Here is a 27,763-nt window from a genome sequence, read left to right as displayed (position 1 = left end):
AGAAGCTGAAGATGTTGCATTTATGCTTCTGAGAAAAACTTTTAGTGAACTGTTGTTCACAAATAAAGTTTTTTTGTTTTTTTTTTTAAATAAGGAAAGTAACCGGCCAAGTTCAAGACCAATATCATGTCAATAATCCCACATCATGTTGTAGTACTGCAATTGTGCATAACATTTTTTAACATTTCCTCAAAGTAAATATAATCTTTGACACCTTTGATAGGAAAAGTTGTGCCCCGCATATTCCCTCTCGTGGTTAGCCTTACTTACTCAGTGACATAAATAAGGAAAGACTCCTAATTCTCCCTGTAATTTGGAAATGAAGCATTTAGCTCTGGGAAGCGGCTCTGACACACAGAGCTTGCTTGGGGCGAGTACATTGTCAATGGGGGTGCCAGTGGGCTGTCTGCCGTCTGCTAGCTATTTGTGGCTATTATGACTCTATAAAAGGAAATGTGCATGGCGATACACACAGTCACTCATTGAAGTTCACATGTGAGACACCCTTTATTCAGCTTCAATCCATGTTTACCAACTTTGGCAGAATTTTTATGAACTATTGACATGCGCCACTCAAGGACCAACAAAATGGAGAATCCTGTGGACAAGAGCCTGGGGGAGGTAAGGCATTTGACAACAAAAAAAGATTAAGTGTTGTAATCTTTTTGACTTGGCCATTACTTTGCCTTGATCTCTCTCACTTGTTGTTACAGTAGTATTTTCTTCTTCTCAATAGCTCAAGTCCTTCTGAAAGTGAACCGAGCATGTTTTTAATCTGTCCACGATATAGATTTTCAATGTGGAAGCGAGACCCCCTGCTGTGGCTCTTGTGTGGCTTAGAGGCAGAGGCACCACCAATTTGTGCCTGTCACTGATCCTGTTATTGTGTATAAAAGCAACTCTAAACAAGCAATCAAAATAGAAAGAGAAAGATATTCTGATTATTTTAAAGCCATAGGGCTGCCACTGTCACTTTAGCTACAGTTTACAGAGAACTGGTATTTGCTATATTCATCCTGTCTTCTAAGTAAAATTACTGTTCTATCAATATCAGGTAATACATAGAAAGTGGTGGAAGTATTCAATGTTGTTACAATAAAAGTACAGAAACAGGAACAACAACAACAACAACAAAAAACTCAACTAAAAGTAAAAGTATCACATAAAAAAATATTTAAGTAAAAATATAAAAGTACTAAAGTATGGATTTTGAGATCTAATAAAACTTAAAATGCACTGATTTTGTTAAAGATTAGTGCATTTCAGTAAAAACAATTGAATCAATGTTTTTTTCCTAGCTGTTTTTAATTGTATAATTTCTTTGCTCAGTTTATGAACATGTTAAAAATAAACCTTCAGCCTTTGCAGATGGTATCAAACGATTACAAAAATACTTTTACTTTTCAGTCCTGTTCAAAAATGTAAAAAAAAAAAAAAGATGAAATAAAAGTAAAAACTATCCATTTTAAATATGCAGTACTTTACTACTTTTATTTCATTACATTTCACCAGTGTATATATATATATATAAGGTCATCATCTCTTACCTATTTATTGTCAACACGTCTAACCAAATATCAAAAAGGAGAAGAGAAATGATTTGAGATACCGATCTACTTGCTGCTATTTCAGAAACTGTAGATGTACAAACGTTTATATTCCTAACGATCTATTGGGAGTATAGAGAACATTCCAAAAATGATTAAAACAAGTCTAGTGTGTGCAGAGGGGAATATAAAGGGAACAAAGATACAAAGATGGAAATAATTTTGCTGTTCTAGCAATAAGCTGCAGTGCGTATTCCTTTGGTTCTCATTATAATTGTTTATCAACTCAGGGGAGCAGCAGCACAAACAAAGTTCAAGAGATATTGGATGTCAAAACTTGAAATCCCAGCGTCATCCTGATAAAGTGGCCTGCCCATGCATACCTCTTGGATGTGACAGACTATTTTTAGCCCTCTATTTCCCAATCTCTGTGAAGTGCATTCCTTTACGATGGTCGTGCGTTTGCTCAAATGTTTTCCCACACGGGCAGCTGGGGGTAGGATATATTTATCCTTCCGTATCAGTGCTGAAGGGAGGGGCTCTGTTTGTCTGTAATTAAACACTTAGAGACACACCCGTACTTTCACTGTGCCGGAAAGGGATGTGATAGAGATGGAGATCCAAGCATCTTACTCAAAACATTATTAGAGCTTATGTATAAAAGGCATTTAAGTGGTTTGACATTACAATCCAATTATAATTAACAGCAGAAAGCACAGCACTACGGGAGGGGAGATGAAAGCCATGATACTGAGAGCATCAGATGGAAATACTGTGGACTTACTTCCTGTTTTAAAATTTGCCATCCAGAAACTTTTCACAAACTCACAAACAAAAGGACAAAGCATTCATACAATTCGATTATGTTACATTTATATGAGCCTATAGCAGTTTGCTCCCCTTACATTCTATATCATGTGGCTTTTCTGTGATGTATGAGGTGTTCCTAGATTTTTATTACTGTATCAGACCACAGAGCTATAGTGCAGGGCATACTCCACTGAGAACCATTCTACACATCACTTATGAAGGGGAAATGTTTCAATTTGTTTCGTAACTGTTCACAATAGAGCTCTACCTCCCACAATAACATACAAAATTGGGAAATTGGCTTCTTGTAAATGAATTTCACTTTTGCCCCAAAGAGAATATTGTAAAAATGTCACTTTTTGCCAAAGTAAGCACTGTCTGTCTCTAATGATAAACCACTTTATCAGTTGTGAACAGGGAAGAAAGGTTTGACTGAAAATGCTGTTCTAAAGTTACGCCAAGAAATTCATGCATGAGTTGAAGGATTTGAAAGAACTAGAAACAACTTAGTCACCTATGCCAGTCAGAGTTCCCGCTCCAGCCACTGGATGAGCCGCTCTGTGGTTTAAGTGAAGCCAAAGGTCCAAACGAACCAAAACAAACGACAGACAGGAAAGGCCAACTTGAGCAGAATTGTGGAATTTTTGTTTTGGAAAAGCAAGCAGAAAAGCACTTTGTACATTTGTGGATGGGAATAGCTGTGCTTTTCTCTCAGCAGGATTGCTCAAAAGCGTAATTTTCCAGCTTGCTTCTGTTCTGTTCTGGCACTTTGCATCTGTTTGAATGTTACTCTGAATGCTTTCAGCGAGAGCCATTTCAGATTGATAATGTGAAGAACTCAAATCAAATGTGCTACCCATATCTATCTGACTCTTACTAGGTTAACAAGTTAGAGTCACAGGTAAGTTTAGATACTTCCTCCTACTTTCAAACTTTGAGTACTTTGAAAATGGTATCTCTACTTTAAAACAGTATGAAGTTCATCATCAGCATGAAGAGTTGTATTGCTCTTTTTTAGAGCAGAAGGCATGTCTCTGTCTACAGCATGTCTCTACCCATACCAGACATACCATCAACTTGGTCTTTCTATATATATATGTCTCATGCAATCAGTCATTAAAATGTGCTGCACTGCTTCAAAAGAAAGACCAGTGAGTTAAATCAGTGTAGTGTTCATTATTTTTACTATTTCATCACAGTACTACTTAGGGGACACTTAGGGGCATATCAAAGCCACTCTCTTAGCTTGGCCTTGGAGGGTGGTCTTCTACAGAGTGTGATTTAGGGCTCTTCAGCGCCACTGGCCATAACTGGGGGTCCACACGCACTGAGAGAGACAAGCAGACAGGTCAGAAACGTGATATACAGAACAACATGACCTCCTCAGCTTCTCAAGCAATTAAACATTCAAGACTTCACCATGGTGGACAGGGAGGAAGTGCTAGTTTTCACCTTTGGCGAGTGAAACCTGACACGTGCTATGACTACCAATGGCAAAACAAGTGTTACATAAGACTGCATGGGAATAAATAAGATGGCACGTGCTTATTTTTAGTCATGACATTTGTTTGCTTATAGTAACAGCTCATAAACAAATTCGTTTGGAGGAGAAATTGTGCTGTTGTCTTGTGATAAGCAAAAAAGGATTGGATGTTGTCGTTGACGAAGCATTCAGAAATGTATATGTTTTTTTAATGACCAGCAAGTATGTTTTTTGTTTGTTTGCCTTGTTTTTTACTTGCAGCTCAAACTGGAAAACGTAGAAAAACAGCTTTTGCTTGTCTCTAAGGGCTTCTGTACGTTACAGCTATACCTTTGTCATTAAACGGTCCATATTACACTATTCTATTTTACAATGTTGCTTCCTCATCAAAAACATACCTAGCATTGTGTTTTGTTTCATTCACACATGTTTAACACACCAACCTTGCATATTTAGGCTGAGTTCTTCTCTCAAACAGAAAACACTCTGTTCTACCTTGTGATGTCATGTGGTAATACATATGCTCCACTGTGTTGTTATCTCCATACATCTTCACTAGAATCACTAGAATAATTTCAGCCTTGTAATTGCAATTTCTAGTGAACAAAACCTGTTAAATTGAAAACCCTATATGGCATCACAAGATGAAACAGAGCACTTTGAGTTTTGAGATGTAGACAGAGGATTACTCAAACATGTGTAAATGAAATGAAACACAATTCCAGGTATGTTTTTGATGAACAACATTATAGCACGACTAAAAGCTCACAAAAGTCAATGTTGTGTGATATATATTGAGGGATAAATGTGAAATTCAATTAGTGTCAAGTGCTTGGACAAGACATGGGCTGTCGTCAATCGCAATTCACTCAGAAAAGCAAGCGCACACTGTGGAAATATAACCTTCAAAAATAGCACAGTCTTTTTGAATAAACAGGGAGCAGTCAATACAGTTCCAAGTCATTTGTTATAATGTGTACAAAACTCACCTTGAACCACTGTAAATGGAAAGATACAATCATGGAGATCTGAATGAAACTATCATGGAAATACTTAACTTAGATAGCATCAGCAACATAAGAATATGTGGTTCCTTCATAAATTAAAGTCAGGCTTATCCAGAGGGCAGTGTGCTTTCTATAATCTGCTGACCTCCTGTGAACCACATATTTGTATTTATTTCTCTTGTAAATAACCAGTATTTCTGAAAGCCGAACAATGTAGAACACACTTAAATGAAAATGAAACATATAACCAATTTTTGTGGTTTCAGAAATGAGATCAGCAGTAGAGGGTACAGAGTGAAAAAAGTTATTGGTGCCTGGTGAATACTTATTGAAAAACCTGCTTTACCAAGTTGATGCCAGTATTTTCTCTGGAGAGGGAGCCCAAATATGCAGATTTAAACACAATTTAACACCGTTTATCCTGATTTCCCCTAATAGTGCCTCAGAGTATATGTGGTAAATGCTGGCTAAGGGCCTATTAAAACTCGCCAGACTGATTAGAGCAGAGAATCCTCATTGCCCTTTGCCTGAACTTGGAGTTTTGTCAATGACCTCACAACACTCTGAGATTATCGTTAGAAGAATTAGGTTAAAATCTTCAGTTTGATCTGAATGAGAAATATTACTACAAATCTGACGTACTTTACACAACTGTTTATTGAGTGATACTGCTGTCTTCACAGTGGTGGAACGTAACAAACTAAAAGTAGTACCGTGCTTAAGTATACATTCAATGTATCTGAACTTCACTTAAGTACAGTGGATACAGTTTTCTTTTACTTCACTACATCTGAGAGAAGGTATCTGTACTTTCTACTCCAGTATATTTTTGAACAGGACTGAATAGTAAAAGTATTTTTCATTCAATCAATTAAATTATTTCTGTTGAACAAAATTCAGCACAAATCTGTTTCAAAATTACTACATTTGAAGTTTTACTAGATCTGTGTGAAATACTTTTACTTTTTACTCTTTCAGTACATCTTTACTCCGCTATCTGTACTTTCACTTAAGCAACAAAATTGCGTACTTCTTCCACCACTGGCCGTGTCCCTGTGCAAGATAAAAAAAACAAACAAACATCCATCTGAGAAAGCAACATGCTATTAAGGCAAGCTAGTACATTTGAGACTGAAAGCCTATTTGGTCTGCCCAGTTTAGATGAGGATGTTTCTTTACACATGTGAAGCTTCCGGCCACACCTCTTCCATACATTTGTGCAGATGGTGGTCACAGATTGCCTGGTAATCATAGGTAGCGTGCAGACTACAGGATGCACCTCTGAGAGAACACAGAAATACTCGGTGTTCTCAATCTAAAGTGTAGCTTCAGCCTTTGATCCCACAGCACATTTTAAAGATGTGCTTGTGACAAAAAGAACTCACAATGTTATACAACACTCTCTTCAAGGTGCTAAAAGCTTGCTAAACGAGTTCACTACTCAAATAACATACAAGAGCCAATTTCACATATATCTGTAATGGCTTTAAAGGCTACCTCACGTTTCTGTTGGATTCATGTACATATCTCTACACAGTATGATTAACATTAAACCCCACCAGAAGGTCAATTAGCGAAGGATCCAGGCACCAGCCAGTCTTCACACTGGGCAAAGGCAAAGTGGTTCAGATTAACTCTCCACAGAAAGGTGGTCTTCATATACTGTATGGGTAGAAAGAATGGGGTATGACAAAATAAAGCACTACCTCATGAGTACAAAGAAACACAGCAATGAATATTCGATCATATTCTCTTTGCTGTAAGGATGAGTCAGTTTGAGACTGTGCTAGTATGGCAAAACAAAAATCATACATGGGCACTTGTTTCATTAATTTTCTTCTGATGAAAAGGAACTCTCAATCTCATGCACTTATTTTCAATCAACCAGTTTGTACTCCAAACCCACAAAAACAAATAATATATTATATTAATTTCAGCTGGACATTTTTGCCTGTTTAAAGTCCCTAAATTTCATTTTTAGTGATATATACTTCAGCTTTGACATGAGAATTGTCAAAACCCAAAAATATCTAAAAATCTTGTGTTAATCTGATGTTTCCTCCAGGCATCAGCTATGCATAATCGAATATTTACCCAAAAAACTCAGAGGGGGTTTTGAAATCTGATTTTCCTCTGTGCAGAGCTTGTTATTATTTATAATGAGAGTAGATCAGACAGCAGAGACCAAAACTACAAGAGCCCCAGCTTCACAAAGAGCGCAGACATTTGTTTGTGCTCCAAAGGGTTCAGACACAATCAGGTTGAATAGAGGCTCATTTTAGTCAGGTGTTTTGAAACAATAAACCCGAACTGTAAAGAGTTAAAATATATATGATAAAGCAAGGCCCAGAGAAGTGGTTCTGCCCAGCAGTCAAGTGGTCTAAGTAGCAGCCACATACCGGGCTTTTTGCCAGCATCATCATATAAAAATAATTTCCCTATTTGGACATTATGCTAAATATCTTCCCCACTCTCCACATCAGTGCAATCTTGACTGAAAAAACATAATATAGACATTTAGATTGGTTGGTACTGAAAACTCCCAGAGACAAAAATATACATGTTAAATCTGACTGACCTCTCAAAAGTCCCTGAGTCTTTTATTTTGCGTCTTTTTATATTCCATACATTGTTCACATTTTCACATTTGTTTCATAAAAAGCTCACTATAAAAGACTGTAAAATAAAGATCAAGTGCTGCCTCATAGTGTTAGATTTGAGCTGAATTTAATCACAGCTCATTATTCCTCATTGAGCCTGTGTGCACAGAGGCCAAATTGTCTAATCTGTGTGAATGTGGATGTGCCTCATCAGTGCACCTCAATCTGCATTCAGAGCCCTAACCTCAAATAAAATGTCATTCTAATACAGATCCAGCTGTGAATGATGGAGTGATATGAAGTGATATAACAGACTTGTGTGTATTTTACAGGTAACGGTGCCCTATGTCTTCACTTTTGTACCTGTTGTACACAAATTACCAATTAAAAGTTGTTTGGAGGAGACATCGGCAGCTTCAGGGGGAAAACAACATGAGGTGCAGTATCCACTCAACACACTCATTTTGATTATTGGACAGAGTTTAAATTACCTTCTCATAAAATGTAATTGACTGTTACCATAAATTGGAATGTATCACTTGAAATTGCCATAATTTTACTCAAGTCATGCTATTTGTATTTGTCTCTCTCTGCTAGCTGTGATTTGCCATTTCATTTATGACATGAAAGAAACATGTTTACAATACACAGTTGACCCCAGTCCAGTTACTTTCTAATTCTGCTTTGTGCATGTTTTTGTGTGTATTTGAGTGACAGCTTTTGTTCGAGGTTGTTTTGTTAAATAAATTCCAGACTCACTGACAACAATAATTTGATTGCATTTGGAAGTCACCCCAATGTCACCAGTGTGTAACCAAGGAAATCAAAATCGAAAAAATCTCAGTGAAAACATTGTAAAAACATTTTTCCCATTTAATTTTTATCACTGAATGTTGGACTTAAATATTGAGCATGGTTATCGTTAAAAATATAATGCCAAAATGCAATAGACAACTGTTTAATCTGTTTAATCTCATTGTCCCCACTGTTGTGTCATAAAAAATAAATAATAATAAATTCTTCAGAAAGTACTCAAGTGTGTTTCCCTTCACACTGTTTGAAATGTGTACAATCCCACAGCAGTCCTCTAATCATTACTGTCATCATTAACTGCCTCATTTGTGTGTTTCATGCAGTACAGATATGTTCACACTGGTTACATATTTAAAGTATAATATATTTTTACAACTTAACATTGGAAACACTTGTGGTTATGCAGTATAAACAGTTGCTTTAAACTTGGTGTTTCGTGGTTATTTTGAACCCTGATTGAGTGATGGTTTATTTCCAGTATATGACCCCCCCACCCCCACCCCAATCCTCCTTCGTGCGTTGCTGAATATGAACATCTCAGCTGCACTTACGCTGGAGCAGAGCCTGCAGCCTGACGTCAGCGCTGCTCCACTGCACACTTCAAAGGCTCACTCTTTGGGGGAGCACCAGGGGCTTGCCAAGTTCCTGCTGCTCTACCTTAAGCTGAGGCTGTCAAGAGTTGTACTGAGCTTTTCCTCTAAAACACAGGTGTCAAACATACGGCCCGGGGGCCAGATCCGGCCCTCCAAGACCTTTAATCTGGCCCTCGGCTGATTTTCTACTAAAATATTTTAATTATATTTTCTATTTAAATATTGGTCATTTTCTGCAGTGCTGAGCATAACAGCGTCTCCAGTGTCTCTGTACGTGGCCCCTCCCACCAGAGCAGCACAAATGAAGACTTGTCTCTTTCCAAACGCTCTTAAAGGACGATCGTTTTGACTGTTGACTCTGACACCCTCATCAACAAAATGTCCAAAATTGAGAAAAGTGGAGCCAAGTACAGGATTTTCCAAGAAAAATTTACTTATTCCTATTTACATACAAGTTCATGTTAAAACATTGTGTTGAAATTGTGTTTTTCTTAAAATTTCAGGTTGTTCATTATAATTTTTGTAAAAGAAAGAGTTCATTAATTAAAAAAGATTTCTGTAATAGATTTGTGTTTCTCTGCACAAATATTTGAGTTTATATGCCATGAGTTTTCTGATCTGGCCCCTTTGGGATTAAAGTTGGTTGGATACGGCCCCCAGACCAAAATGAGTTTGACACCCCTGCTCTAAAACAACTGAGCATTGGTGTCTCATGTTTCCTTATCCCCAATGTCACTTCTTCATAAATATCTCAGTGCGTTCTAGTCGGGGTAAATGATGTTGTTGAGTGTGTCATGTGGAGGCAAGCAGACTCAAAGCAGTAGTACATCAGTCTTTGAAGGCTGTGTTCAGTGTTTTACATCAAATCCTCACATCAAAAACATTATATTTGCAGTATTTTGAGATTGTAACTTCATAAAACCATCCTCAGGCTTATGTTTTTTCACAAACAACTTGCGTGAGTCTTTTGCAGGGTTTAGAAATAATGTTATGTCAGCCTAAAGTCATTATAAAACTTCATATAGTCTGTCACTCAAGTTTGTCTCCTTATTATAAAATATCAATATTGTTTTTAAAAGCCACAGTGATTTGCTCTGTTTGCACATAATACTAACTGTGACTGACTTATTTGCTGCACCATGAAAGACAAAATGAAAGCCAGTATCCTCAATCCGAAGTTTTCTCAACGTCTCTAAGGACATAATCATGACATTAAGCTTTGAGTTATTAGCTTTAAAAACACAAGTCACTATAAGCCCTTTAAAGTTTGTATCAACTATTAATGTGAAACTTTTGAAAATGGCAACCTCATAGTGTAACTTTGCGACCGACCCATAACTCCTAGCTAGTAAATAAACTACCGGTATTAGCCTTTAGCCGTGAAAACGTGCGCGCCGCGGTAATTAATTATATGCATAAATGTGGATCATTCACACGTCTATTCACAGCGCATTTACATATCAGTGCTGGTCTAGTAGCAAATATAAGGCCAATATAGTCACTTTAACATAGACCAATAGAAAACAGCCTGTTTATGTGTGGGAGCTACAGCAGCTAACAGCTAATCACAAATAGCCAAAACTAGCTTCAAAGTCCATGTATTTCCAACACTCACCGCTCATACAGGCTCCTCCTCACATCACAAGTCTGCACTAATAAAAGTCCTTTTAATCCAGACTCAAACCGATTGTCCGTAAAAAGAAAATAATCTCAGTGTTGCGCGCTGCTGCGGGTGTAAACAAGAAAACGTGAGTGAAGTGACGTGACTCTGTGGTGTGTTCAGGGACAGTACAACACAGACACAGACAAATTACACCGCAGATAAATACTGATGCGGAGCCACATATTAGGACATTTATCTGTCTGTAAATTGGATTAAATAGGGTGACCATATTTCCATTTGTGAAAACCCGGACACCTTTGGGGGTGTTACAATGTATGAACGGGAATTGTGTATTACAGGCGGGTAGTAATTACACACAGGTGGGTCAGGACTAATCCAGGTCTAAACCAGGACTAATCTTGGATTTAAGAGAGAAAACGCAGAGCAGTTTGTCCACAAAGCGCGATCGGGCAACTGCCGCGTTTAACTCAGTGAGGTACGGAGCTGAGCCGGTCCTTTCTCCTGCAGTCACCTCTGAGCCCGTCCTGACGGTGAGTCCTGTTTCAGTTCTGGTTTAGTCCTGGTTTAGTCCTGGTTTAGTCCTGTTTTAGTCCTAGTTCAGTCGTGGATTAGTCCTCCTCTTCAGTTCTGGAATCAGTCCTCGGTTAGTCCTGGTTTAGTCTTGGTTCAGTCCGTGGCGTAGGCAGCGCAAAAGTTTGATATAATCTCTGGTTAACGGGCAGGTGCGGTCCTGTCCTGCGCGGTTGCATTGTTGTACTGCGCGGGTGCAGTGTTGTACTGGGGGCCTCCAAAAATGGATCCGTGCGGGACTCGGCGCTGTAGGCTCCCTTACGGAATAAATGAATCTTCAGTTTGTTACATAAAGAAGGAGGAAAATAACACAAGGACGACAGCAGCAATAAGTTTTAAGAAGGATGTAAAAAGGGTTGCACCTGTCCTGTCTGAGGAAAGTGTATAAAGTTTGTGGTGAGGGTTTTACAGCCTTAAAACAGATAGAATCATTGTAAAATATAAAGTTGATACTTCGCGGATTTCACCTATCGCAGGTTATTTTTAGAACATCACCCCGCGATAAACGAGGGACCACTGTACTCTCACCTCCCAACCTGTGCACATGGACTCACACTTGTCCCGACCGGGAAGGAAAATGTAAATTTCTTGTACAAGTCATTGTTAAATGCGCATTTGTGCTTCGGTATGTTGCAGGCTGACCGACTGTTTGTGTCTGCTCGCTCCTTCTGAGTCACAGACGCTACTAGAGACGCTCAGTTTAATGCCCCCAATGAACGGTACTGAAAACCCGGACATTTGCATCACTTTATAAAAAAAAACCGGACGCCCCGGACAGGACGCAAAATATGGACATGTCCGGGGAAAAACGGACGTTTGGTCACCCTAGATTAAATGAACATAATGTAGAGTCTAAGCTTTATAACGAGGTATAACATGCCCACGTGAAATATCGGCCCATATCAGCAAGCATATCGGCCGATAGCCGATATGTCTCCAGGTGCCCATATCGGCCAATAATATCGGCCAGCCGATATATCGGTCAGGCTCTAGTTGTTACCTGGAGATTTTTCATTATAATATATGTTGTTAGAATGTACACAATATGTATACTTTCAGTTAACTTTCTATGTATGGTACATAACAAGTATGTATAAAGCAATTTCTGCTGATGTCTTTTGACGGAGGAAATTTGCCGTGTTTTGTATAGAGGGAATATAAACCTGGATATGTGTGTTTTTTTTTTTTTTTGTGTGTGTGTGTGGGTGTGTGTGTGTGAAAGTGTATATACATGTGTATGTATATATAACATATATACTATAATATGTGTATATGGGTACGTGTGTTTATTTAGATGGTGTATATATGTATTATATATGTATATGTATATGTGTGTGTATATGTATATGTGTGTATGTATGTTGATGCCCATCAATAGGGAGTTTAAGGGTGGGAGGGTGGGGGGTTTAAAAGGGAGAAAAATGCAATGCTAACTGGAATATGTATAACTGCAAATAATAACACTTGAATAAAAATTTGATCACAAAACAACAGTTTTGGAAGGAGTTTACACGATTACTGGGGTTAACAAATCAACATCATAAAGCAGGTTCTATAATATTGGTTCACACAATGTTTTCTGTTGTTATATAGTTTAGTTAATAAATTAACTAAAATAATATGAATTTATTGACAGCATTCTTGTTTTTACATGAGGTTACCTGTTCAATCACAGCTCTAGTGTTGTGTCACTGAGCAAGCCCACTCACCTCTCATATTTTGTTGAAGCAATTACAATAGTAGCTAATCACCAAGTTTGATTGAGGAGTGAATGAATTATGCATGAAATTTGAAAGTGTAAAGAAAAGTGTGTCATTAGACATTATATTCTTTTTATTTATTTTTTTATATTATTTAAAAATGTTTCTTGCACTAAAGCCTTTTGTTGTCCTCTCCTAAGATAGTCTTTTAAAATCCGCATTAGGAACATTTCCTAACAGCCTGAATACTCCTGAGACCTGCTCATTCAGTCTTCTATTGATTAAAACTATATCAAGAATCTCCTTGAAAATGAAGCAACACAGCCTTTATTTCCATGATAGTCTGTGACCAGCTCGAGCTATGTGTCTGGACCCATTGATTCACTGCAATTAAGGAGGTTCCCTTTGGACTGTTGCACAATCAGGCCAGGCTCTTACACGTACACAAGCTATATACGGTTCATTTCTTTAGCATCACGAGGACCACTCTGTAAGCATAAAAAAATAATAGAGAAAGAGAAAAACATTCATTGTTGAATAACAACTGGTACAATTGCTACATTTTGTATTTATAGTAGGGCTGCACAATATTGGAAAATGTATCAATATTTGATATGGCTTTTAAGAACTGTGGTATTGATATTATTGCAATATTTTTTTAATTTCTTTACTAGCCCAACTGTCAATGTAAAAACAAACAACAGAGACAAAAACAGACCTAAATCTTAATAAGGATAACCATGAATAAAAATCTGCTTTTTTTCATATATTCATAAAAAAGAGTGCATTTTTTGTCAGATGGAGAACCTTGGTGTACTTGCAACTTAGTTTATGGTGATATTGACTATTGTGCCAGACAATTGCAATATTGCTACTCTAATGATACTTTGCTGTCTTTTGCTTGCAATTCTTTCCTCAACATTTTCTAAAAAAAAAAAAAAAAAAAAAAAAAAAGAAATTCTGTTCTGTCAACTGAAGAAGCAGCTGGGATGAGCTGTGAAATGTCTTCCATCAAAATCTTTTCTCCAGTTGACAGAATTGAATTTCTCTGTTGCTAAAAAACAAACAAACAAACAAACAAAAAAACTAGATGAATGAATGCTGTGCACTTCAGGCTTTTTGCATTTTTCTCCTATGTGTTTTTATTCTGCAAATGCAAATAAATGTTATATATACATCACATAATTAGTTGCTGTATAAGGGGTGAGAAAGAGACACTCAGGCGTGGAGTCTCTAGGGAGAGCTGCAGATCTGTGTATCATTTCGCATTGGTAAAGACAATGCTATATCCATAATTGATCTTGGAAAGGCAAGTTTGGCTGCTACAATACCTTCAATACATGACTATAGTACTAATTTTAGGCCATTTACATGTAATGACACCAATCATGTCTGTCATCCTGTAGCCCATACAACCCAATTTCTATATAAGTAACGGCCTTTGACACGGTACTGACATTAGCCACTATTCATTGCGATTACAGCTCCAAGAATAAAGTGTCAATCTGGCAGCCCTCCATTTGTTTGATTGCGCCGTATCTCAAGTCGTAGCCTAACCTCAGTGAAATGGTCTTAATTGGTTGCTGTAGTTAGACTGGATTATATGTGAACTGATGTGAGGAGTGGTTGCCTGTAGATACTCCTCTATAATTCCAAGCCATGTACTGTATATATAGCAATCCTCAGTTGGATATTTCTGAACATCTTCATCATGAGTTTTATCAAGGACTTTTGTTTTATTTGCAAATTTTGATTACAGCCACAAACTGGTAGCCAGGCTGGCGCCACCTAGTGCCTCCACTCAATTTCATTTCTCTCCATCTACTAGGTCAGGAATCAGAATACACTAGATGGTTTGCAAGAACCTCAGAAGATGTAGACTACACACCGGCCAATCAGTGAAGAGCTGTGAAGCCATGACTGGGTCCCTTTTATGGTACAGCACAACAGTAAACAAAGAGGTTGAGATGGATGTAGACAAAGCCATACATTCTGTGTTGGCAACGATTCCCAAGATTGATTTAAAGCTGGAACAACGAGAATGTTTGGTGAATTTTATCAAGGGGAAAGACGTTATTGCCCTTCTTCCTGCTTGATTTGGGAAAAGCTTAATATACCAGTTAGCCCTGTTAGCTGCACATTACATACGTCATGACCAAATAGCAGCGACTGGTTAAATTAAAAAAAGTACCCGCCTACTGTCAAATGAACGAATCCTAATGCTAATACTAACCAACATTACTAACCGTAATGGTGGTTATGACTATGATGACTACCAGAAACGAGAACTTGAATCAAATCTAACGCTAACTTGTACAGTGAAATGCATGCATAGAAGCCCAGTTTAATCCTGATGTAGATAGAGTTGGGTTCTGTTCTAGTTCTGGTTCAGTCTTGGTTCAGTCTTGGGCTAGTCCAAGTTTAGTTTAAGTGTAATAAATCCAATTTAATCCCAATGTCATGTTTGTGTATGCAAGTGTGTATCCAACATGGCCGCTGTCTGTGTTGTCCCTCAGTGTGACCGGTTGCGTGTGCTCTATCTGGAGTATGCCATGAATGTTAGGGTCCATGTGTAATGTATGTTGGGGGCAGAGAGTGTGACAGCAGCTTGCCCCGTGCCCTGCTCCTCTGCTCAGGTTTCACCAGCCCACAGGCTCCTAAACATTTGCTTCACTTTCTCCTGTCAGAACGTGGCAGAGGAGACCACCAGGGAGAACGTGTCAGAAGAACAGCCTTTCAGATCCATGTATATCCCAAACTCAGAGCATCGGGAAGAAAAGTGCAGCACGCAATCGCACAAAAACACTGAAACTGCGGTAAGTACCAAAAGAATGCCAAATATTAGGTGTATTTCAATTCTTTCGTGGGGATGACATTTGACATAAGACTTTGTCAGTAATGTCTTATTAGTCTGAGTTGAATATGGCTGTCTTTTCAGAGAGTGTAATTATATTTTAAAATAATGCCATCTCCAACATGTCGCACTTAGGCTTTTGTTTCTTTTTCTGCAGAAAATGTAAGGTTTTTGTCATCTCTAATATATCTCTCATCATCTTATCTCTATTATGTGTTTTTTCCTTGCTTTTTGGTGATTCTTTCATAATTTAAGTAATGTACTTAGCTTTTTTGAATATGTATTATATAATAGTGTGCAAAGACAAGGATCTACATTAGATTAAAAATGCTCATGAAAAAATATTCAAATTATTGGTGTAAGATGACAATGTCTAACTAGTACTTATTTAAGAGAATTCATATAATTTTCTAAGATGAACTTAAAGCTACCATCTGCAAGTTTATTTTCTTTTTCTTTCCATCATTAGAGGGCAGATGTGAAGCCTGTTCCCACTCCCCTCACCTGGCCCTGGTTCAAGCTCACCTGTGCACCCTAGTATAAAAAGCTGGTACACTATCAGACTGCAGTAATATAGATAGTACGTAGTGGTGATATGAGAGAATATGAGAGAGGTGGGTCAGCTAGTCTAACTACAGATGGTAGCTTTAAAACAATATTCTTAAAGGTACATTGTGTAACTTTTCTGGTGGGGGCCCGTCAAATTGTTTTCTCTGTGGAGATGTTATTGCTTTGTCTGAAATGTTTCACAGTTTGGCATTAAACCTTTGTATCCGCATTGAGACCAAACAACCCAAGTTACATATCAGATCTGAGAGACGTCCTCGCTCACAGTCAGTATGCCTGGTTTTCTAGATAGTTTTTTAGCAGTAAAACCGCCTGTAATTGAATAAATGTATGATAGAGCTGTTTGTTCATACCTTGGCATATTCCAGGTGGAGCAATGATGGACCCTCCACCAGAACACTTACACAATGCACCTTTAAAGTAAAGTAAAAGAATAAATTAAAACTGACCGTTATAACTTTGCTATCTATGTTTTGCTCAAAAGCCACAGCCAAACATTATTTTCAGGGCTGTAAATTGCTTAGACCCCATGTGAACAATGTGCTATGACCATAAATACTCTGTGTAGCACTCATTTTGGCTGTGAACCTAAATCACACCTTTTGTTTTCCAGCGTGCACCTCCACAGGATCTCGTGTCTGGCTCAGCTCCCTCCTTCAGCGATCAGTCTCAAAATACCTCTAGCGGGGGACAAGCCACTATGGAGGCAGCTGCTAATAGACATACAGACATTTCCCAGCAGCCATATCAATGTGTCCCTGGGCGTGCGTCTGAGGTTAGCTGCTATTTCAAAACACAACAGGACAGAACTAGCCCCACCATTTCCGCAGACTTGTTTCCTACACCGGCTTCTTCAAGAGAGTCCATCTTATCTGCATGTTCGGAAAAAGACGCTTCTCTTATCTCCGGCAGCCGCACTATCTCCCCCTGTTCTTCAGTCTATTCTGGCATCTTCACTCCTTCTATTATCCCAGTTAAAAAGCACTTCCTCGCGCCTGGTTCTAGCCTGATTAGCCTACCACAAAGTTTGCGTTCTTCGTGTGAGAGCCTATCGTGTCCAATGTCCCCGACCTTGACTCGTCACCGCCCCCCGTTGACCCGTTTGTCTCTCCTCACCGCCATTTTGAGGAAAGGTCGGCTCCCTGTTTTGTCCTCCTGTCCAACGCCCCTACACCCCCTGCTGGCCGGTCAACAACATCACAGTATCCCATTGCAACGCTTGCTCGGCTGCCTCGAGTGTTGCGTCCATTCCCTTGGAGCTTTCCACTGAGTTTTCCTCCACGACTTCAATAGACAGCCAAAGTGACGCGTACAGGGACCCGAGCCGCTGCGCCACCGCTCCGCCGCTCTTGTGCAAAACGTCATGCCCCAAGAATCAAATCAAAACCAGTTCATCAAACACAGTCCCAAGATGGCAGCAAGTAATTTCACCTCCGCCTCCGAGCTCTTTGAAATCGCAGAAGAAGAACAGCTCGATCAAGCCGGTTCCAGTCGGTTCCTCAATAGTCAAATCTGCCTCCCCAATAAATCGGTCTTACATCTCTATTTCTAAACCACAGTCCCCCATTTTGAAACCTTCAATCTGCGTCAACGTGGATAATAGCCCCAACAAACTCACATGTCTATCTCCTGAGCCTGCTTTGGAGCTAAATACAGGTGTACCGCAGAAATGGACCCACCTCCCTAATTCCTCATTCTCTAAGCTTCAGTCTCTGTCACAACAGCTCAAATCTCCTCCTTCTGACTCTTCTGAAAATGTTACTTCCACCTATTCACCATCGCCGCCCCCTACTGGGTTCACCATAGAGAAGCTACGGGTCCCAACCCATTCTGAACCGAAAAAGTCACCTCTCCTATCTCACTGTCTGTCTCCTTCTCGCTACACGCCCATGGCTTTTTCAGGGTGGCCTTCTCCGGGTGCTTCCGCCTCCCCCACGCCCACCCACACGCCCACCCCCTCGCCTGCTCCACCAATCAGAGAGTTCACCCCGTCACCCTGTCTGTCACTGCGGTCCACGCCTTCTCCGCGACCAGGGAGTGGAATATCAGACAGCTCTGACAGGCAGGGTAAAAAAAGAAAGGTAGCTTGGCCCATATGCATGACACGTGCTTGGTGATGTTTTATCGTTTCATCTGCCCCCTGACACACTGTTCTTTCAGTCCTCCCACACGCTCTTAGTTTAAAAAAAAAGTAGATATATGATGAAACTCACACAAAAGTTATGTGTCCCTCCTGACTCTTGTCTATCAGTTATGATGCTTTAAAATGTTGCCTTTGATAAATCACATTGCAATGATTGGCGTGTTGTCAAACCCCAGGGAGCCATTTAGAGTAAGTGCAGCTTCAAGGCAGAAAAAATAAAGCTATCTATTTTTCTCTATTGTTCTGAAGTGCAGGTGAGGACAAGAATGGCTATTGTAATTTGGAATTTGAAACAACAAATCTCAAAAAGTTGAAATACTGTTTTCAGTTTTCAAAAAATCTGTTAAGTCATCCAAAATAACTCTGCATCCTCTGTATTGAATTCTCGCAATCAATGTAGCAGCACTGCCAACACATTAATGCTGGAAATTACTGCATGGATATTCAGCTATTTCAAAATATACAAAACATCCAAAAATCTACATTCACGGGGAAAAAGTAATAAACTGTGCTGTCTTGGGTCTAAAAATCAAATAAAATGAACCTCTATATATGTACATATGAAAACACAACATGTGGCCTAGATAAGATCCAGTGTCACAACATTTTACATCCTTTTCCTTTTAAGAAATTCCTCTTGACAATGATGAGCATCGTCAAAAATGTCAATGTCAAGAACTGTAAATAAGCAAACATCAATTTTCTAGGCCAAACTTCTTCAAACTTCAAACTTCTTTAAATTACCATCATCGAAATACTTTCTAATGATCAAAAGTAGTTTCCATAGTGATAGAAAGGACATCACAGCAGACAGATGTTGCTTGCGGTGTTCTAACCTGTCAGTGAGCAAAAATGCAGTGAATGTTGTTGGCATTCCTATCAGCGCTCCCTCACACTTCGATGATTTTGTTATTGTAGTTGAGTGTGTGTTTTTGCATGAGGTTGATAAGTGGACGGGAGCAGTCAAAGTAGATAACACATGTCTCTGAAAATGTAGGTCACAGTAATGTACTTTTTATGGTAATTCAATCCATTCTGAAAGCAGAACTAACCTTGTTTATTTTTCTTCTCACTAAACCAGCCACACAAGATCAAATCGAGCTATAAATCACTGGCAGCGATTCCCACCAACACCCTGCTACTGGATCAACAGGTGAATGTTGTGTCTATTGTTATGTAACTGAAATACATACATTTTGTACGCATGCATGCTTTATGGCTTTAGACTGTGGTCAGCCAACTTGAAACACTTCAGTTCATCTTGTTATAGTCAAAAGTGAATAATATGTGAAAAATAAGGTCACCCTAACCTGTGAGCCAACCTCCTGAGTCACAGAAAATTGTTTCAAAATCATAAAAAACCAAAAGGTTTTTTCCCAGTCCAATTACAAATGATTTGTCGAATGTGTCTCAATAGTGGAACATGGACATTTCCTCTAGCCACACTTAGACCTCTTCTTCTCTTAGTTAAACAGAAAATAGCATAGTACTAATAGTATTACAATGATTTTGCAGTTATCCCCTCTGAAACCATGAATAATGCAACTCAGTCTAAAAGTATTCTAATTATTTAGAATGCAGTACTAGTACAGATTGGATGTAACAGAATACATTTTACACATTTGAATGTATGAAGTATTTAAAGTATTCTGTATCCTTTTCAAAGCATTCTACCCATCACTGTTTACATGTACTTCTGATTCTCTTTATACAGAATGAAAAACATTTCTTGATGTATCTGTTGTTGTATTGTAGCTGATGGTTACTCAAAATGACCTAGAATCTCTCTCCAAGTGCAAAGAAACTTGGGGCACTAAAAAAAAGTCCCTGTGAATAGTACAGAGAGAGACAGGATGCATAAAATGTGGTTTGGAGATGTGTTTTTGACAGTGGGCTGAAACTGCTCTGTCGGCTGCAGGTGATAGACGAGCAGGTGGAGAGAGGGGAGGCCAGCTCTGGGGACAGAGGTGTGCCATTAGACGCACAGGAGACTGATACCCATGAAGAAGTAACTACACACAATTCTGCACCTTCTCTCACCTGCATCACCTCACTATAAACACCATATATCACTCTAAACAATACTATGTCTATACCACTCTAAACAATACTGTGTCTATACCACTCTAAACAATACTGTGTCTATACCACTCTAAACAATACTGTCTATGGAGTAGATGTGTTCACCAGCCTGGCTCAAGAAGGAGTCTGAAGAGTTGTATGCAGTTATAGATGAGATTTTAAGGAGCTCCCCAATTCCATCTGTGAGTTTATTAATAATACTACCTACAGAGACTAGCTCAATACATGTAGCAGTTAATCAATACTTTCTTTGTCTCTGCAGAAATCAAAATCGCCAGTTGTCAAAGAGTCACAGGTAAAATCTGAATCTTCTTTAAAACAAAAAACTAAAAAACAATGAAATATTTTTTAATACAGCACCTGCATTGTGCAGTGAAAAGCAGTGTGTTTTTATCTTAGCCCCCATACAGCATAAATCCAAAATAGTACTTTTCATTATTACTATCCTTGATGATGATTAACTGTTAACATCGCCCCAGGCTAAATTCAGATTTGTGGTATTTTACTGCTCAAAAATTCTATTGTTTAAATATTCAAAGTTCTCAAATTTCACCCCCAAAAAAGTAGGAAGTCAAATGACTGAAACGCATGAATATAATAGAAGAATACATTAATATTTCTACTCTAAGGTATTGAATGCAACACCAAGTACCTTTTTACCAAGCTCAATGGAAAAAGCACTGCCACAATATATTTTTATGTTGTAAACAGAAGCTGCTTGAGTGGCATTTAACTCAGAGTACAGTGTCATTGATTGATAAATAAATATATTACAAAAGTGAGGATTTCTGAGCAGTCTCCAAATGTTTAGCTGTCAGTGAGTGTGAGGACTGAGCTGGAGTCACCGAGGATTTCTTTTTATTCATCTTTTGTCTCTTCACTTTTTGATGAATCATGAACGCTCTAAGTTTGGGAGGTTTTTTCGTTTCTTCAGATAGACTTTTTGTCACACCAGTCACCACATCTTATTTGTTTCCTTTTTATCTTTAGAAAAACAACTCAACTTTTCCGAGAACGTATGGCCGTGAAACTAAATACGTAAGTAAAAACACCATGTCTACGGAGGACATTTCTGAGTTCTGAGAATTCAAGGATAAGTGCTGTGAGAGGCAATGTCCTTGCAAACAGCTGTAATTATTTGTAGTTTTCATTGAATAAAACAAACCATGACTTTATGTAAATAATTTGCTTAGAATCCTTTCCTTTTTTTTGTTCAATAATGTTTTTTTAGGCCAGGCTACATTCTTGAGATGAATATTTACTTGAAGTCCCATAGTTGTCTGGAGAAAACTATAGTTAGAACTCTTGGTGTTATTTCTTTAAAAACTTTCAACATGCCTCATATTTTGTGCCCAAATATTTATTTGCCAATGCATATAATCATTAAAGGTGCATAAAACCGTTCTAGTGGAGGGTCCACCCCGTTTGTCTCCACTGTAGTTATTGCTTTGCCTGAAATGTTGCACAGTATGGCATTAAATCTTGCAATAAATTACCAGTGTTTCCATTGCTAAACCTATACCTTTAAAACATGCACAGATTGCTCAGTTTTTTTTGTTACTTTATTTATTTATTACTATTTAGTGGGTGTATTTTTTATCATAACCCAATAAAACCATGCACTGGACTTGATTTTAAAGTAGTTCCGTTCTCCTCCAGGCATCTGTTGGCAGTTTAAAGCCAAATGCAAATGACCAGAGAAGAGCAGATCTTCATAAGGTACATTTTAATTACTTGGTGCTCTGTAGACACATATGAGTACATAACTGCACCTTCACTGTTGTCATGTTCCAGACAAGGCCGGGGGTGATCCGCACTATGGCGACCTCTCCCAGACTGACACCAGAGGATCCTCATAGACAGTCTGAGTGCAGTCCCTCCAGGCACTTTGTCTCTCAACTGCACTTCAGCACCAAGGTACAATACAGCACTCTTTATACACAAGAATGGTAAATGATAAATGATCACATTTTTCTACAGCGCTTTTCCACCTTCAAGGCACTCAAAGAGCACAAATACCTATCCTCTTCACATTCAGCAATGCTTTATCTAGTATAGAGACAATGGGCTCACAGTTTTATAATAGTGTTTATTTTTTCTTTTTAAAAAATTCAAGAATGTCTTCAAGTATGCACACAATGGAGCTGAAGGTCTCTAAGAAAAGAGACAAAAATGAGGGAACAATATCGCCATTGGAAAGAAGTTTACCATATTTTCTTACTTGCTGCTGAATTTGTAAATGTGTTTATAGTCAGCGTCAGTCAAGGACCTTTGAGCTGTGAGCTGTTGTCCTGCTGTCTGCCCATCTGTTTGAAATCAGAGCTGTCTAAAGAAACAGCAGAGGCAAAACTCTCCTCTGAAACAACAGAATGAAAGAGAAAGTGTGGAGTTTCTTGTAAAAGCCATGGTACACTCCAGCATTTACAAGTGCTCTTCATAAGGCAGGGAAATGTGAGGAACATTTTTAATTTTCCCCATGATGAAGGCGAGGGCTATCAACGGAGCAGATTTCATCAACCAAAGCCACGATTGTGGGAACAAAATGCGCACATTTAGGGTAAAAACAATGGTGGTTTTTAGTCGAGGAGCTCAGAGTGAACATTGCTCATCACAAAAGATTAAATAAACAGCATCCACTGATGCTCTGTCTGTCTGATGCTTTCAAAAACACAGACTATTTCTGTGCTGCAGTGACTGTGATGTTAAGCCCTTCCTCCATTTTCCTTTCTTCTAAATGTGCAGTTTTAATTATCATCTAATGCATTCAAATGTTTAGCATAAACAAAGGAATTATTGTGAATTATGACTCATTGTTTCCACTTCCAAATTCTAATTCCAAAGTATACATTGGACTTAGAATTAGATGTGAAATGGTATACTAGACTTCGACCTCAGAGACGACCCCCCTGCTGTGAGGGGCTCATGCTGTTTTCTCCCATAGCCCCTTATGCATTAGGAATACATTAGCCTCTGCTAAAATGCGCCATGTACCAGCGTCACTTAACTCCCCATCAGTCCTGTTTCTCTATGCAAATAAGTCTTAAAGGCCCTTACACAAAATGGATTCTTGTGAGCTTTAAGCCATGTCAGAATGTAACAATTTTTTTCATTGCTTTAAAACATTTATCTATTGAAAAGTGACATTTGCACAGCTCACACAAAATCCTAAACAGAATTTAAGTTTTCCTAAACAAAATGTATTTTCAGAAAAATGCAGTTTTTCATTCAAAACTGATCCATCATTTCCCAAAAGCAAGTTTTACCATCAAAATGTTGAAACTCATCAGGTGAACTTGAACAGAAGCCTCAGTCCTGCTCTCAGGGCCCACACAGAATTACTGGTTTAGTGCAGTCTGATTTTGGGTTCATACTTAACACATATAAATTTTACAGATCAATTACCAACTGCAAAGTAGAATTTGCATCATAAAATATTTATGCTGAAGAAATTTGAAGGAGGGAGGTCCTGCCCAAGGTGCAAATCAGTGTAGGATCGCCACTGAACCAAACAATCGAACTCAACCAAGATTCAAAAAACTTGCAAAAGCGATTGAAAAAAAAAAGTATTACCTCAAAAACATACCTGCAGTTGTGTTTTATTTCATTCACACATTTCAGTAATCCTCTTCATTATTAATCCGTCTACATCTCCAAAGCGCAAAATACTCTGTTCCACCTTGTGATGTCATATAGTGGTAGTTTTCAAGTTAACAGCTCCTTTTACCTTTTGTTCTGTAGAGAGTTTTAATTTCAGTGCTGAAGATCCAAATGATTCTAGTGAAGGTGTATGGAGTTTAAAAACACAGTGGAGCACCTCCTGTATGACTGCATGTCAGATAGTTTTCTGTTTTGAGGGAAGAGCTCTAAATATGCAGAGTGTGTTAAACATGTGTGAATGAAACAAAACACAACTCCAGGTATGTTTTTGATGAGGTAACAACATTGTAACTTCGATCACAAAATAGCGTAAAGAAAATAAGGCCTTTAAAGCTGACTTTGATATTGCTACAGCACACATTTCCATACTGTTTACATATGTAATCTGTCATACAAACATTATAATTTGGATGTTGTTCTCAGAGGAAATAACAGTGTAAGACTTGAATGACTTATTGTTTTCAAAGTCCAGCTGCAGCATTTGAGCACTGCATGTTTAACAGTGTCCTTGTGCTCAGGCTTTTAGCATTTGCACACGGCACAGACCTCTTTAGCACGTCAGCGCACTTGACACATCTGACGCTAAACACAGCTCTTCTATGAAAGGAGCACAAGTTCTACAAAGCACGATCCTGAACCACATTCAAAACCACTGCGAGTGTGTGTACCTGTGTGGAGGATCAGCTGTGTATTTGAGTATGAAAAAGAGGATGAAAAGCGCTTTTATAATCAACTCAATACTCTTTTGTAAGGCTATTTTTAATATTTTCATCTATACTGAAAACAACAAAATAGTAACATTAGTCATCAGAAATACCAATATTAAATAAGCTTTGTGAGTTATTATTTGCCAATAACAAAATCCGAGCACTCCTTTGCCCAAATGAATCCTATTATGTACTTCAGTTCTGTCAGAGCATTGTAGAAACAGCAAGCTGAAAATAGTAACCAAGTTTTATGTGATGAGTCCTTTTCTGACAAATTGAAGACATGGTAAATCATAACTAACGTCACAAAAAAAAATGTGCATCTGGTTTATTACACTCAAACCTTTGATAATATTACAGTGGTTGTCCTCATGTACCCCAAGAAAGCCGCCAAATAACAAATCTCAGGAAAAGAAAACTGAAATATATATATATATATATATATATATATATATATATATATATATATATATATATATATATATATATAGATTTTCAAATATGATGTTTGAAAATCCAGGATAACACTTCATCCTCTGTCTCAGATAGTCTGCATGCCAAAGCAAAAGAAAGTCACAGAATCATATGTTTACACAGAAACTATTGTTATATCTTCTATCCAAGCAAGCTCAGTCCTGTCACTTGAGGCCTGCCATAAAGTAAAAAGTACATTTCAAATACATTTTCCCCATAGGCCGTTTTAGAGACATTCAAATACAAAGACTTTAAAGGTACATACAACAGAGACTATCAGTTATGTGGTAACTAATGTCCAGTTGGGTTGTTTTCATTCCAAAAACATATTTAAAACGGCCTGGGACCCAGAATACACACTTCTTTAATACTTTATGAAGATGTGAGTCTGCTCGATAGTGAATCTCTACAAGCTGCTAACGAGGAAAATGGAAATTAAAAAATATCACAGGAGAGTGAAAAACATTGCGGGTTTCTGTAGAGTGAATGAGTGACGCATTAAACTCTGTTAATCTGAGGTGAGAGAAATGTTATTTCATTCAAAATGATGGGTGACAGTGCTTCATGTATGGCATGCATCACTAAGATGTTATATGCATTATTATATATATTATATTGAGATGGTATATTAATGTACGTTTTCTCTGACCTCATTGTGTGCCTGAATATTGCCTTAGTGCATTGTCACACTGTACATTATAAAACCCATTTGGTTGTAATTGAATTTATAATTCCTGAGTGGAAAAAGTCTTAATCAGGTTTTAATCACATATATGGGTAATAAGTGATGCTGTGATTTATCTGCCATGTTTCTATGTAACAAAAACATGGTAAAATGTACCAGACATGTTTGCTGAAAACATCTCTGAAAGCATGAAAAAAATGTAATTTTCAAAACATTAGAATCAATTTCAATGCAAAAGCTTTTCACACAAATATTCAAGTCAAAAGTGGCAATATTCAGCAGACTGTGAATAGAGATAATTTACAGCACATATTTTCAGTAATATTCCCTCACTCTGCCTCCAAGTACCTTCAGTCCCTCCAGACATCCAACTCACAGACCTACAGCTCACTGTCCATGTGGAACAATAAAGTCTGCATCACTCTGTTATTATGAGCACAACTTAGAAATTACAACTACAATTACAAATGCTCAAAACATGTTTATTTTTCGATTGAACACAAAACTGAAGAGCAAAACTGAACCCCACAGATATCTGTGTGTTAGGTTCTTGTTGCAGTGCAGCTGGATACTTTTAACAGTCTGCGTTTAAGGCATTTTTTTTCTATTCAAACTAAAAACTCTTCTCCACATGAGCAGCGTAAGTGCTGCAGTTTCTCACTGTTTGCTGCATACTTTACTAAGCTCTGTTTGTTCAGTGTCAAAGAAACCTTCAAAAACATTTCACACAGAACACTTCCTTTTGTAACATATAGGGCAAGTGACATACTCTTCAGTTACACCATGTTCCTCTCTTTTATCATGGTTCCGGTGACTGTTTTTACTTTATATAATATTTAGACTTAGACTTAGACAAACTTTATAGATCAACAAGGAAAATTATTTAGACACAATAGCTAACATATCACAACATAATGGAATTATGCTAAAATATAATAAGTAGCAAAAAGTGACTGACTGGTGTCAGTCCTATATACTTTTTTATAATCGTAGTAAAAAAATATGTTTTCAGATCAGGCAGATCTCTAGGCCCTGGGCAAGTGCATGTTAACCAGAAGTACAGTACACATTAAATGATTTTGTTCTCCTGAACTAAAAGAATTGTGAGTCAAAGTCTTGGCGCTTTGCCTGATGTCTTCTTTCCACTTTTTTTTTCTTTCATAATTGACCAAATGCTGTGTCACTTGTGTCAATCATTTATTCAAGTCCTTGTTTGTGTCCAAAACAAGGAGCAGGTGAGCAATAAGAAAACATCCAAATAGGATAATTGCCCAATTACAAACCAATGAATATTCAGTCCATCAAATATACCCTTAAGGATGGCAGACTGATTAAAAAAAATCCCTTCTTCCTTCCCAGCATTATCCTTTTGTTTCTTTTCCTTTTCTAGGGCAGAAACACCAGTGGGGTAGACAGCGGTTCAGAAGGCAAGACACTGGGAGGAGAAGTGCGCCCCCTAGCCCCCTCAGCATGTGACCTGCACATCACCGAGCCAGAGGAGCTCCTCAGACTCCCCCCAAAACATGGACCCTCCACATCTTTCTGTCCCACTGAGAGAAAACCAGAGGCGTTCCAGACTCAAATTTAATCTAGAGTCTGGACAAGTGCTTGGTATGCTCAAATACTGGGCATAAAGACAATTGGACCCAGCACGCCCCCTGTAAAATGAATAAAAGCAAAGCACTTGAAGCTGCCCTACCGAACTATAATGTACACAAAAGACTGCAAAATTACTTCTTTGGCTTGTTTTAATTACAGTGATTTAAATGTTCAGAGCAATTACAGGCTTTTTACTTCAGAAACAGATCTACAGACCTTGGGTAATATAATAAAAATATTCTCACAAA

The 27,763-nt window shown here is 38.2% G+C and overlaps 1 protein-coding gene across 1 annotated transcript; it reads left to right on the top strand.

Moving 5' to 3' along the window:
- The first annotated feature begins 463 nt into the window (after nt 1-463).
- Nucleotides 464-27,763, top strand: mlip (muscular LMNA-interacting protein). Its single transcript, XM_020921450.2, is given in 13 exon segments — nt 464-621; nt 7,780-7,884; nt 15,435-15,563; nt 16,782-17,323; nt 17,325-18,249; nt 19,393-19,464; nt 20,230-20,319; nt 20,489-20,575; nt 20,656-20,688; nt 21,384-21,431; nt 22,053-22,112; nt 22,188-22,310; nt 27,307-27,763. Coding segments are annotated over 13 exon segments (2,469 nt in total). The 5' UTR covers nt 464-564; the 3' UTR covers nt 27,505-27,763.

Source organism: Boleophthalmus pectinirostris, unplaced genomic scaffold, assembly GCF_026225935.1.
Source record: "Boleophthalmus pectinirostris isolate CB_2022bp ecotype Guang Dong unplaced genomic scaffold, ASM2622593v1 HiC_scaffold_5, whole genome shotgun sequence".
Taxonomy (NCBI): domain Eukaryota; kingdom Metazoa; phylum Chordata; class Actinopteri; order Gobiiformes; family Gobiidae; genus Boleophthalmus; species Boleophthalmus pectinirostris.
The sequence above is the reverse complement of the archived record's forward strand: the minus strand, read 5'-3'. Positions and strand labels throughout refer to the sequence as shown.